Source organism: Chiloscyllium plagiosum, chromosome 21 (assembly GCF_004010195.1).
Source record: "Chiloscyllium plagiosum isolate BGI_BamShark_2017 chromosome 21, ASM401019v2, whole genome shotgun sequence".
NCBI classification, from domain to species: domain Eukaryota; kingdom Metazoa; phylum Chordata; class Chondrichthyes; order Orectolobiformes; family Hemiscylliidae; genus Chiloscyllium; species Chiloscyllium plagiosum.
Window position 1 is genome coordinate 58,490,560 of NC_057730.1, and position 13,566 is coordinate 58,504,125.

The 13,566-nt window shown below is 41.8% G+C and overlaps 1 protein-coding gene across 5 annotated transcripts in view; it reads left to right on the forward strand.

The window, feature by feature from the left end:
- The first annotated feature begins 83 nt into the window (after positions 1-83).
- The window catches only part of iqck (IQ motif containing K), a 100,219-nt gene continuing 86,736 nt past the window's right edge, over positions 84-13,566 (forward strand). For 2 of the 5 annotated variants that reach the window (XM_043712177.1, XM_043712180.1), the window contains exon 1: positions 84-184. In XM_043712177.1, the coding sequence (XP_043568112.1) occupies positions 127-184 (58 nt within the window). In that variant the 5' untranslated portion in view covers positions 84-126. Of the gene's footprint in view, positions 185-5,677; positions 5,745-12,643; positions 13,058-13,566 lie in introns of those variants that run through there. The other 3 variants (XM_043712178.1, XM_043712179.1, XM_043712181.1) reach the window with 3 other exon arrangements.

Genomic DNA, 13,566 nt, shown 5'->3' on the forward strand with positions numbered 1-13,566 from the left:
AGCGAGCTGCCGCGCAGCATGAGGGAAAACTCCCGCTTCCCGCTCGGAGCCTGGGCCTGCTGACCCCGACTCCGGAATCACCCTTTCACCCTTCACCCCTCACTTCCTGCCTGTCTCCTAGTAACAATGGCCAAGCTCATCGGCCAGCGAGTGCAGGGAAACCTTTGGGAGGAGATCTGTGCAGGTAATGGTCAGTGATGGTCAGTAATGGTCAGTGAGAGTGAGAGTGAGAGTCAGTGAGGGTCTGTAATGGTTAGTAAGGGTCAGTAATTGTCAGAGGGTCTCTAATTGTCAGTGAGGGTCAGTAATAGTCAGTGATAATCAGTGGTGGTCACTGGCGGTCAGCAGTGGTCAGCTTTGGACACTGGTGGTCAGTGATGGTCAATAATGGGTACCAAATGTTTTGGTCTTTCTGAGGCAGAAAATTCCACAGGCTCAGAACTCTCTGAATGAGAAGTTTCTCCTCTTCTTAGTCTTAGCCAGTACCATTAAATTTTGCTCACAATTCTGGACTCCCAAGGCATCCGGAACATCCTTCCTGCATTTACCCTGTCTAGTCCTGTTAAAATTTTATAGATTTCAATAAGATCCCCCCCTCATTCTTCTAAACTCCAGTGAATATTGTCCTAACCAATCCAGTATTTCTTCATACATCAGACCAGCCATCCCAGGAGTCAATATGATAAACCTTTGTTGCATTCCCTCCACAGAACATCCTGCCTCTGTAAAAGGAGACCAAAACTGCACATAACACTTAAGGCATGGTGTAATAAAGGCCCTATACAATTGTAGCAAGCCATCTCTACTCCTGTACTCAAGCATTCTTGCTCTGAAGGCCAACATACTATTTGCCTTCTTCAAGAGCAGCTCCATCTGCATGCTTACTTTCAGCAAATGGTGTTCAAGGGCACCCTAGTCTCAATCCCAATCCCTTTCCCTTTCCCAATCAATTACCATTCAGATAAAAATCTGCATTCACTACCAAAGTGAACATTTATCCACATATTACTGCATCAGCCATTTTCTCACTCATCCAGCTTGTCCAAATCGCTCTGAAGCATCTTTGCATCCTCTTCATTGTTCACCCTCCCATCCAGCTTTGTGTCATCTGCAAACCTCGAGATATTACATTTAGTTCACTGTCTAGATCATTAGTCTATATTGTGAATGGTGGGATCCTAGCACTGTTCCTTGTGATGCACCACTAGTCACTGGCTCTCAGAAAATGATCCCTGAAAGGGTAGGTCTAACATATGAGGAACGGCTGAGGATCCTGGGATTGTATTCATTGGAGTTTAGAAGATTAAGGGGAGATCTAATAGAAACTTACAAGATAATACATGGCTTGGAGAGGGTGGACGCTAGGAAATTGTTTCCGTTAGGCGAGGAGACTAGGACCCGTGGACACAGCCTTAGAATTAGAGGGGGTAAATTCAGAACAGAAATGCGGAGACATTTCTTCAGCCAGAGAGTGGTGGGCCTGTGGAATTCATTGCCGCAGAGTGCAGTGGAGGCTGGGACGCTAAATGTCTTCAAGGCAGAAATTGGTAAATTCTTGATGACACAAGGAATTAAGGGCTACAGGGAGAATGCGGGTAAGTGGAGTTGAAATGCCCATCAGCCATGATTGAATGGCGGAGTGGACTCGATGGGCCGAATGGCCTTACTTCCGCTCCTATGCTTATGGTCTTATGGAGTCATTTATTGCTATTCTTTCTTTCCTGTCAACTAGACAGTTCTCTATCATGTAAGCACACTGCTCCAATCCCATGTACTTTAACTTGACTGTTACGTGGGACTTTATCAAAAGCCTTCTGAAAATCCAAGTAAATCACTGGCTCACCTATCAACTCTACCAGCTGTATCCTCAAAATATTGCAGTAGATTTATCAAGAATGGTTTTGATTTTGTAAATTCATGTTGATTTTGACCAATCATGTCACTGTTTTCCAAATGCTCTGCAATTAAATCTTTTATAATGGTGTGTAGCATTTTGTCCAACTGATGTCAGGCTAACTAGTTTATAATACGTTGTATTTTTAAAAGTCCAATGAAAATACATCCAGTGGTGGGTGGGATGGGACAGAATGTAAAATACACCTTGTGGGCATGAAATTTGAGCGTACTGACTCTTAGACAGAGAGTTGTTACTTGCCCATTCCTGTCAGATCAAGTTTGGTAAAGAGTGGCCATGTCATTGACACGTTTTCAGGAAAAGAATATGAAAGAAGAGCCTCATCCCCTATCTCTCACTGCTACTAGCAAGCATTGCCTATAACAGGAGGCATCAGCGACATTTGTTTGCTGAACACAAACTGAAGATAATCTACTTCTTCTGAACAGCAGACCACCTCTCAAAGGGAAAGTGCAAAACCAAATTGTTACTACAGTGGAAGGCTCTTGTAAAAGTAAGCACAAGAACGATGCAAGTTAATGGTCATGACACTGGAGGCATTGGTTCTACAGCTGAGCAAGAGGAGAGGCTGATGATCATGCACATGAGGACAGGAGATCCTTAAGGACTACCCTCAGAAAGGAATGGGAGCAGTGGCCATGGAAGTCGACTTTCCAAACCTGGACCAATGACCTTACAGGAATGCCGCAAAAATAAAGTCTCACAATCTCACGTGGGTGGTTGAGATTAATGAATAAATCTTCCAGTGAGTTTTCCTACCCAGCCTCCACCAGCATCTTCTGCTGGTGACCTGTTGAACATGGTTGAGTATCACTGTCGCTGGGTCAAAATCCTGGAATTGCTTGCCTGAGGTCTACCTACAGTACATGGACTGCAGCAGTTCAAGAAGGTAGCTCACCATCATCCTGTCAAGGGCATCTTGAGAATAGATAAATGCTGATCAAAAGATGCTGGACAGCCAGCAACCCTCACTTCCCATGAGTGAATTAAAAATAGTGGGGTTACATTAACTACCTTCTAATGTATTGGAACTGTTCCAGAGTCTATAGAATCTTGAAAGATGACCATCCACAGATGCTGCCAGATCTGCTGAGCTTTTCCAGCAATTTTTTGGGGCATTTCTTATAGTATTCTGGGATGTAGAATATTGAGGGGATTCATTTGCCTTTAATCCTATTGGGTAAAGGGACAGTTGGAAAGTGGGAGGCTTACAAAAAATAAGATAACAGGGGTCCAGAGGTAGTATATTTCTGTTAGTGTGAAGAACAAGTCTGATAGGTGTAGGGAATGCTGGATGACTAGAGAACTTTGAGGTTTTGGTCAAGAAGAAGAAGAGGGCACATGTCAAAAATAGACAGCAGAGATCGAGTGATCCTTAGAAGAGTATAAAGGCAGTGGGAGTATACTCAAGGGAAATCAGGAGTACAAAAAGGGGATATGAGATAGTTTTGACAAATAGGATTAAGGAGAATCCAAAAAGATTCTATAAATACATGAAATACAAAACATTAACCAGGGAAAGAATAGGGCCCCATAAAAATCAACAAGGCCATCTATGTGTGGAATCGCAGGTGATGAGTAAGGTACTAAATGAGTATTTTGCTTCAGCATTTATCAGAAGGATATGGAGCTTAGAGAAATAATTAGTGATATATTGAAAAGTGTCCATATTATAGAGGAGGAGGTGATGAAGGTCTTAAAACACATAAAATGGATAAATCCCCAGGACCTGATTAGATGTATCCCAGAACCTTGTGGGAACCTAAGGAAGTGATTGCTGGGCCCCTTGCTCAGATATTTGTATTATCAATGGTGAAGTGCTGGAAGGCTAGAGGGTGGCTAGTATGTGGCCACTATTTAAGAAAAGTGATAAAGAACAGCCAGGGAACTATAGACTGGTGAGCCTGATGTCAGTAGTGGGTAAATTGTTTTAGGGATTCCTGAGGGACAGGATTAACATGTATTTGGAAAGGCAAGGACTGATTAGGGATAGTCAACATGGGAAATCGTGTCTCACTAAGATGAAGAAGTGAACGTTGATGAAGACAGTGAACGTTGTCTATATGGACTCCAGTAAGGCATCCAACAAGTTTTTGCATGTTAGACTGGTTAGCAAGGTTAGATCACATAGAATCCAGGGAGAGCTAGCCAACTGGTTACAAAATTGGCTTTAAGATTGGAGACAGAGGGTAGTGGTAGAGGATTGTTTTTCAGATTGGGGGCCTATGACCATCAGTGGGCCACAAAGATCAGTGCTGAGTCCACTGCTTTTTTCATTATGTAAAAGATTTGGGTGTGAATATAGGAAGTATGGTAAGTAAGTATGGCAGATGACACCAAAATTGGAGGTTTAGTAGACAGCGAAGAAGGTTTCCTCGGAGTACAATGGGATCTTGATCAGATAGCCAATGGGCCGAGGAGTGGCAGATGGAGTTTAATTCAGTAAATGCGAGGTGCTGCCTTTTGGGAAGGCAAATCAGGCAGGGCTAATACACTTAGTGGTAGAGTCTGGGGGAGTGTTGCCACACAAAGAGACCTTATGATGCAGGTTCAGAGTTCCTTGAAAGTGGAGCTGCAGATAGACAGGGTAGTGAAGAAGGTGTTGGTATGCTTGTTTTTATTGGTCAGTGCATTGAGTATAGGAGTTGGGAGGTCATATTGCTGCTGTATAGGACATTGGTTAGGCCACTTTTGGAATACTGCATTCAGTTCTGGTGTCTCTGCTATAGGAAAGATGTGAAAAATTGAAGGGTTCAGAAGAGATTTACAAGGATGTTACCAAGGTTGGAGAGTTATAGGAGAGAAGTTATAGGGAGAAGCTGAATAGGCTAGGGTTATTTTCCCTATAGTGTCAGAGGTTGAGGTTACAAAATCATGAGGGGCATAGACCAGGTAAATAACCAAGGTATTTTCCCCAGGGTAGGAGAGTCCAAAACTAGAGGAAATACGTTTAAGAGGAGAGGGGAAAGATTTAAAAGGGACCTTAGAGGCAACGTTTTCACACAGAAAGTGGTACATGTATGGAGTGAGCTGCCAGAGGAAGTGTTGGAGGCTGGAACAATTACAACATTTAAAAGGCATCTGGATGGGTACATGAACAGGAAGGGTTTAGAGGGGTATGGGCCAAATGCTGACAGGTGAGACTAGATTAAGTAACGATATCTGGTCAGCATGCATGAGTTGGTTCAAAGGGTCTGTTTCCGTGCCATACAACCATATGACTCTGTAACTTCTTGTCAAAATAATTGATATTTATACTGTTCTTGAAACAAAAGCAGCAATTCTAAAGATTTCCTTTACCAAGTATAGTGCTGCAGTGATGGGAAATTAAAATACACAAATCAATCCAGTTCTTCCAAGTTATTACATGGTCATGTAAGTTTTCAACTTTTGGTCATTTAAACGTATTCATTAAATAAATGTGGCTGGTTGCGCTGCTGGATTTTTCAACATGCTTTGCTGCCAGTTCCACACTATTGGCTGAAACTTCATCTTCAGGACAGAAAGATGGGACTGTATGATGAGCACACTTGTCTTAAACTTGGACAAGATCACCACATCCACATTCAACCATCTGACATAAAATGGATCATGTGCCTCACCAATAGATGTTTCAAAATTGTGGCGATACAGTGGCAGTTTTCGAGCTACTGAACCTGGTGCTTATCCACATCCATCTGCTTTTCTTTTCCTTTCTTTTGTTTCTTTTTACACGTGCTTTTTCTTCCTTTAAAGTTTTATACCTTTCTGCCTCGGTTGCAGCAGCATTGGCGAGAATGAATCCTGAGTGGAATGGCGGCTCAGGATGGAAGCACAGGTCTGCGAAGTGGTGAGCCCAAGTAAATTACAAAAATGAAGGTGCCCGGTAGTGGTGGCAGCAATGCCCAAATGAGGCGGATGCAGTTTTATGTCAGCACAAGGTCTCCCAGCGAGCAACGGCTTAATCCCCTGGTCTAGACTTGCAGGCTGAGCTAAAACTCCAGGTCCGTGGCTAGCTGGACACCTGACAATGGAGACAACAAAGGAGGCAAGTTTGGTCCCAGTGTAGGAAGTTCCAGCGGCAGAAGCAGTGTGGCAAAGCGTGGTTGCACTAGTGTAGTTGGTTTAGCTGCAGGGACTTGAGGCATTAGGGTGGAGGAGCCCGATCCTAGCATGTAGCTGAGCTAGAAGCAAGAGCTGTTCCAAAGACCACCTAACTTTATTGAGATAAGACAATAAGATGAACTTTACTGTTTTATTTTTCTGTCTTTTCATTTATTTTCTGTGTTTTAAGATGGCACCAGATGGGGTGGCACAGTGGCTCAGTGGTTGGCACTGCTGCACATTCTCCCCGTGTCTGTGTGGGTTTCCTCCGGATGCTCCGGTTTCCTCCCACAGTCCAAAGATGTGCAGATTAAGTGAATTGGCCATGCTAAATTGCCCGTAGGGTTAGGTGAATTAGTCAGGGGTAAATGTAGGGGAATGGGTCTGGGTGGGATGCTCTTTGGGGGGTTGGTGTGGTATGTTGGGCCGAAGTGCCTGTTTCCACACTGTAGGGAATCTGATCAGAGAGTGGTGACACTAATCAACATTTTTCACTGTGTTTGTAATAAATACACGGTAAATAAATCAAATCAATCAAATCAAATCAATAGTTTTAATTTTTTGATGGTGTGAGAGGGTGGAATAGAAGAAATTATGCCATTTAATTTGGCTCAGTGAAAGAATGGTTTGTCTTACATAAATCCTTGTGAGCTGTTGACAATAGATTATAGCTTTGAGAAAAGTAATTGCCCTGGAGGATGTCAAAACGAAGAATCAACATTGTTGTTATTAGAGTGTCCAAATATGATCGATGGGATGTCTGTCTCCTTATACTTGCATCATGTTCAATTGCAGGTACATTAGACTGTCTCCTACTCTGATTCATTCTCTCCCAGCATATCAAAACAATTTATTTTAAATCTCCCAGTTTTTTTTCTTCTGTCAGACTTCTCAAATTCAAATTTGAAATAGCTTTTTTTTTGACATAACCATTTCAGCTATCTAGGGTTCTGACCTGTTTCCCACTACTCAGAATTTTCAAAGGAAGAAAGTTTTAATGGAGATAAAAAACAAACTTGGCAATCAACTAGTGTCTAGGAGAAAGTGAGGTCTGCAGATGCTGGAGATCAGAGCTGAAAATGTGTTGCTGGAAAAGCGCAGCAGGTCAGGCAGCATCCAAGGAGCAGGAGAATCGACGTTTCGGGCATGAGCCCTTCTTCAGGACTTCTTTCTGAAGAAAGGCTCATGCCCGAAACGTCGATTCTCCTGCTCCTTGGATGCTGCCTGACCTGCTGCGCTTTTTCAATCAACTAGTATCCACTAAGTATAATATTTGACATAAATTGGCTGCATTGATAAGACACAACCTTACCCTCTTTTCTCCACTGATGCTGTTAAGTAAAACAAAATCTATAATGTTTTTGGGTGGTTATGCAGTTTCATAACTCTAATTCTTATAATGTCCTTAACATAAATTCTGCACCACCATCCCCTCCTCTCTTGACTTAGCCAACAAATGTAAGAGGCACTCTACTATGAAGCAAATTGTGAGTGATTAATTCATTATAACCGTTCTCCTCATGCGTAAGAATGGAAAAAATGTTTCCTCTACTTCTTCACTTATAAAGTAGGAAAACGTGGCTAATTGTTTTCTTTATTCTTTCACTGGTAAGACTAGCATTTGTTGCCCATTCCTAATTGCATTTGAACTGAGTGACTTGCTTGACTGTTACAGGGAGCAGTTAAGAGTCAACCACATTATTGGAGGTCTGGAGACACATGTGGGCAGATTTCCTTCCCTGGAGGACATTAGTGAACCAGATGGGTTTTTACATCAATTGATGATAGTTGTCATGGACACCGTTATTGAGACCAACTTTATATTCCAGATTTATTAATTGAATTGAAATTCCACGTGTTGCTGAGGGATTTCAACTTATGTACCTGGAGCATTAGTCTAGATTTATAGATTAGAAGTCTGGTGCCAGCCAGAGAGCATCTATTCTAGATCTGGTAATGTACAATGAAATATTGTTAATTAATGATCTCATAGTGAACGTACTCCCAGGTATCATTTACCATAACGTAACTGAATTTTACTTCAGGTTTGAGGGAGGGAACACTAGACGTAAGACCAAATGTATAGAAAGGGAATAGTGGGTTATAGATCCTGCAAGTAAAAGTGGGTGGCACGGTGGCACAGTGGTTAGCACTGCTGCCTCACAGCGCCAGAGACCCGGGTTCAATTCCCGCCTCAGGCGACTGACTGTGTGGAGTTTGCACGTTCTCCCTGTGTCTGCGTGGGTTTCCTCCGGGTGCTCCGGTTTCCTCCCACAGTCCAAAGATGTGCAGGTCAGGTGAATTGGCCATGCTAAATTGCCCGTAGTGTTAGGTAAGGGGTAAATGTAGGGGTATGGGTGGGTTGCGCTTTGGCGGGTCGGTGTGGACTTGTTGGGCCGAAGGGCCTGTTTCCACACTGTAAGTAATCTAATCTAATCTAAAAAAACAGTTTTAATATGGAAGGACAAAATGTGTTGGCGCAGGCTTTGAGGGCCGAAGGGCTTGTTCTTGTGCCATACTGTTCTTTGTTCTTCTTTGTTTGTTGTGTGAAACCACTGCCAATTGTCAGGAAAAATACCACCTGGCTCACGAATGTCCTTCAGGGAAGAAAATCTGCCACCCTTATCTGGTCTGGCCTGTATGTAATTTCAGAGCTGAAAATGTGTTGCTGGAAAAGCGCAGCAGGTCAGGCAGCATCCAAGGAACAGGAGAATCGACGTTTCGGGCATAAGCCCTTCTTCAGGAAGCCTGAAGGGCTTATGCCCGAAACGTCGATTCTCCTGTTCCTTGGATGCTGCCTGACCTGCTGCGCTTTTCCAGCAATACATTTTCAGCTCTGATCTCCAGCATCTGCAGCCCTCACTTTCTCCTCCTATATGTAATTTCAGACCCAGAGCAAGGTGGTTGACTCTTAACTGCCCTCTATGCAAATAGGGATGACAATAAATGCTGGCCTAGCCAGTGACATCCACATCAATTGTAAGGGGATTAGACAGACATCTCTGTAGCCACAAGCAAGACTCTAGAACAGTATGTTGCCTCCTTGGTGTTAGGGTCAAGGATGCCTCAAAGTAATTTCAGTATATTCTGGGTTTTCTTCATTATTTAGGAATGACAGACAAAAAGGAAATGCCAATGGAGTTATGTTGCTTGTTAAAGAATAAAATTAACGCAACATTCAGAAAGAATATTAGCTCTGACGATGTGAAATCTATATTGGTTGCACTGAGAAACACCAAGAGGCAAAAAGCATTAGTGGGGTTTTAAATAGACCCCCAACCTGTAGAGATTATGTTGGCAATGGCATTAAATAGGAAATTCGAGATACAAATAATAAAGGAACATCTGAAATTATGATTTGGAGGTGCCAGTATTGGACTGGGGTGTTCAAAGTTAAAAATCACACAAGACCAGGTTATAGTCCAACAGGTTTAATTGGAAGCACTAGCTTTCGGAGCACTGCTGCTTCGTCAGCAGGGTGTGATTTTTTAAAACTCTGAAATTATGGGTGATTTAATTCTGCATCTAAATTGAGAAAATCAAATGAATATCAACAACATGGAGGAGGAAATCTTGAAGTGTATATGGAATGGTTTTCTGGATCAATACATTGAGAAACTAACTAGAGAACAGGCCAGGGAGCATCTGTGGAGAAAAAGCAGAAATAACATTTCAAGTCCAGTGACCCTCCTTCAGAACTGGATCACAATGAGTTCTAAAGAAAGGTCATTGTACTTGGAACATTAATTTTGCTTTCTCTCCACAGACAGTGCCAGACCTACTCAGTTTCTCCAGACATTTCTGTTTTTGTTTCAGATCTGCAGCATCTGGAGTTCTTTGTTGTATTTCAGAGAACAAGAGTCATCCTAGTCTGGGAATTGTGTAATGAGAAAGGAAAAATTGGCATTCTACTTGTGCAAGCCCCTTTGGGGATGAGCGATCATAATGTGATAGACTTCCTCATCAAAATGAAGAATGACATAGTTGATTCTGCGACTGAGTTCTGAATATAAACAGAGGAAATATGAGATGTGCGTTGGCTGTAATAGATTCGGGAATGTTACTTAAAGAAATGACAATAGCAAACATTCAAAGAGCTCATGGGTGAACTGCAATATTTGTTCATTCCTATTGGCACAAAATTAAAACAGGAAAGGTGGCCAAACCATGGCTTACAAAGAAAATTAGAGATATAGTTAGAACCAAGGAAGTGGCATACCAATTGGTCTGAAAAAAGTAACATCGGAGGAGTGGGAGCAGTTTAAGAATTCAGCAAAGGAGGACAAGGGGATTGATTATAAAAGGGAAAGTAAAGTATGAGAGCAAGCTTGCGAGGACTAAATTCATACTTTGGTCAGTGTTCACAAAGGAGGACTAAAGTAACATGCCAGAAATATTGGGGAACGCAGTTTTTTTTTGCAGACAGACTCAAGATTTATTATACATGTCAGTACAATGTTTCTTCAAGCTGATAACATGACTGGTTAATTGTAAAGAATGCTGTTCAACAGATGCAGATTTGCTATAAGGCAGAAACCTAGACAAGTAACTTATATAACTTGCACTTTGTAAATATATGCCAATGCCTAATATATGATTTCTTATATATAATAAATATATATATACACGTGAAGGAAGAGTAGAATTATAAGAGTAAAGTCACCAAACTCTATGAAAGACAAAACACTACACAGTAAAAGGTACTTCTGTTATTCTGTAATCTTCAGTATATTTACATACGCTCATTTGTTCAACTCAGCAGATGCTTGTTTCTCAAGAACTCAACATTTCTGTCAAATATCAAATTTTGTTGAACAAATTAGGTTCCACAGAAGAAAATCAATATTTGTAGGGAAATGATGTTGCGGGAAACTGATGGGATTATAAGACAATAAGACCCAGGTCCTGATAGCCTACAAACTAGAGTGTGAAGGAAGGGGCCATAGTCAACCTGATATTGAGGAATGAACCCGGCCAGGCGATCGAAGATTCAGTGGGAGAGCATTTCAGGAACATTGACCATAATTCAGTAAGTTTTAAGTGACTTACGGCTAAGGATAACAGTAGTCTTCGGGTGTAAGTATGAAATTGAGCAAAGCGAACGACAATAGATTTGGAGAATGTAGATCGAGGTGGCTGTTTGAGGATAAATCCTCATCTGTCATATGGGAATCTTTTAAATGGCAATTGATTGAGTTCAGGACCAGCGTGTTCCTGTGGAAATTAAGAATAAGGAGACAAAATTCAATAACCTTGGATGACAAGTGAAATTGTGAGCTTCGTCAAAAAGAAAAAGGAGGCATACATAAGGTTAAAGAATCATATCCCTTGAAGAATATAAAGTAAGCAGGAAATAACTTAAATAAGGAGTTGGGAAAGCTAAAAGGGGCCATGTAATGTCCTTGGCAAACAGTATTAAGGAAAATCCCAAGGTATTTTAATCATATATAAGGAGCTCGAGGGTAGCTAGGGAAAGGATAGGTCCACTCAAGGACAAAGGAGGGAATTTATGTGTGGAGCTGGAGGAAATGGGTGAGGTCGTTAATGATTACTTTGTGTTGGCATTCACAACGGGGAAGGACATGATGGACAGTGAGTCTACAAAAGGTATTCTAGGATCGTCGATGTGAAAAAGGAAGCGGTGTTGGGTATTTTCAATACTATTAGGGTAGGCAAGTTCCCAAAACCTGATAGGATCTATCCCAGGATATTGAGGTAGGTAGATGAGGAAATTGCTGGGGCCTTGTACAAAACCTTTATATTCTCTTTAGTCACAGGAGAGGTCTTGAGGGCTGGAAAGTAGTCAGTGTTGTTCCTTTGTTTAAGAAGGCAGCAGGGATAATCTGAGAAATTATGGTGAGCTTTTTGTTAGTGGTCTGCGAGAAGATCTTATAGTTTTAGGAGATCTTCAGGGAGAAGATTTGGATAAGAAAGAAGTTTAATTTTTTTCAATCAGTGGAAATAGTTTTTGAAAGCGATTCCCACCAGCCAGATGTTAGATTATGCTAAAGTTGGTTCTATCAGAGAAATTCTCAGACAAGCTTAATTGCATATTGGGAGTGTTTACGTTACTACTCAATCCCCCCAACCTTCCTAAGCTGTATAAAATTAATAATGCTTCTCTCATTTCAGAAAGGTCTTAATTTTTGATATTAAGTTTTCAGATTAATTAATACTGCCCCACCACATCCCTCAGTGGACCCTTTCATTCCAAGCCTCCCTTTGTCATGAATCATGCCATTGACATATGTTCTAGTCATATTGGAATTATATGGTTCTGGTTTAATTAGAATATAAAGTAGTATGACCTATGCTGTAATTAATCCTAGCCTATTTGAATAAAGCAAGCAACATTGAAAAGTGTGCAGCAGCATCCCTGTTCGGTAATTGTTAGCAACAATTCGAGTTAAAATGCTCGTATGATGCAGTTATTTACAATTTCAGTGTTTTAATCATTCTATCCATTTTTAATCAAACTAGAGGGTCTGATGAAAATGACATGCAAAAAATCCTCAGGCACTGGAATAGTCTCCAGAAATGCTGCAACGTCTGTCTGAAAAAAGTCATGTATTAAATTACAGACCTATTTGTACTTCTTTTATATCTAATCAAACTGTCTTTGCATATTTTCACAGCATCAGAATGTTTTGGGGAAATTGTTAACGCTTTCTAGCATTGATTACTGTTTCAAACACTTTAAGAAATTGTGGATTATCATGCACTGAGTCAAATCTTGTCCAGGGAGGCTGGTGGTAAGGTAGATTTGTCTTTACAAGAACGTATCTCGAAAGGCAGCGGCCTTCTTTCGCAGCAGCAGCGGGAGCAGTGAAAGTGAGGACCAGGGGGCTGCTGGGAAGGTAAATTTCCCTCAAAGAGGACTATTTTCAGTAACAATGGCAGCTGTGAGAGTGAGGAGCTGAGTGGGAGTGGTCGAGATGCGCTCTGGGAAGGTGAGCGAACTGATATATTCAGTGTCTGAACCCGAGACACTACACTTGTGGTGGCTCCCATCCACCCTCCTCCTCTAACCAAAGAAAAAGTCTTTGGTGTGTTGATAAGGTAAGGATTTTCATTTCTTTTTTATCATGTGATTGGTAAAAAAAAATTCTTTTTTTCATTTATCATTTGATATTATAGGTGGACTAAGTTAGGCTTAAGTTTAAAAATGGCAGGAGATCTCAGACCCATGTTATGCTCCTCTTGCTCAATGTGGGAGCTCCGGATGCAGCTGATGTCCCTGACTCCTTCATGTGCAGGAAGTATGTCCAGCTGCAGCTCTTGTTAGACCGCATGACACCTCTGGAGCTGCGGGTGGACTCACTTTGGAGCATCAGCGATGCTGAGGAGGTCGTGGATAGCATGTTTAGTGAATTGGTCACACTGCAGATTAGGATTGCTGAAAGGGAATGAGTGACCAAATGGCAGAGCAAGAGCATGAAGGTGGTGCAGGTGTTTCCTGTGGTCATCACCCTCCAAATCAGGCACACCATTTTGGATACTGTTGGGGGAGATGGCTCACCAGGGGAAGGCAGCAATAGCCAGGTTCATGGCACCGTGGCTGGCTCTGC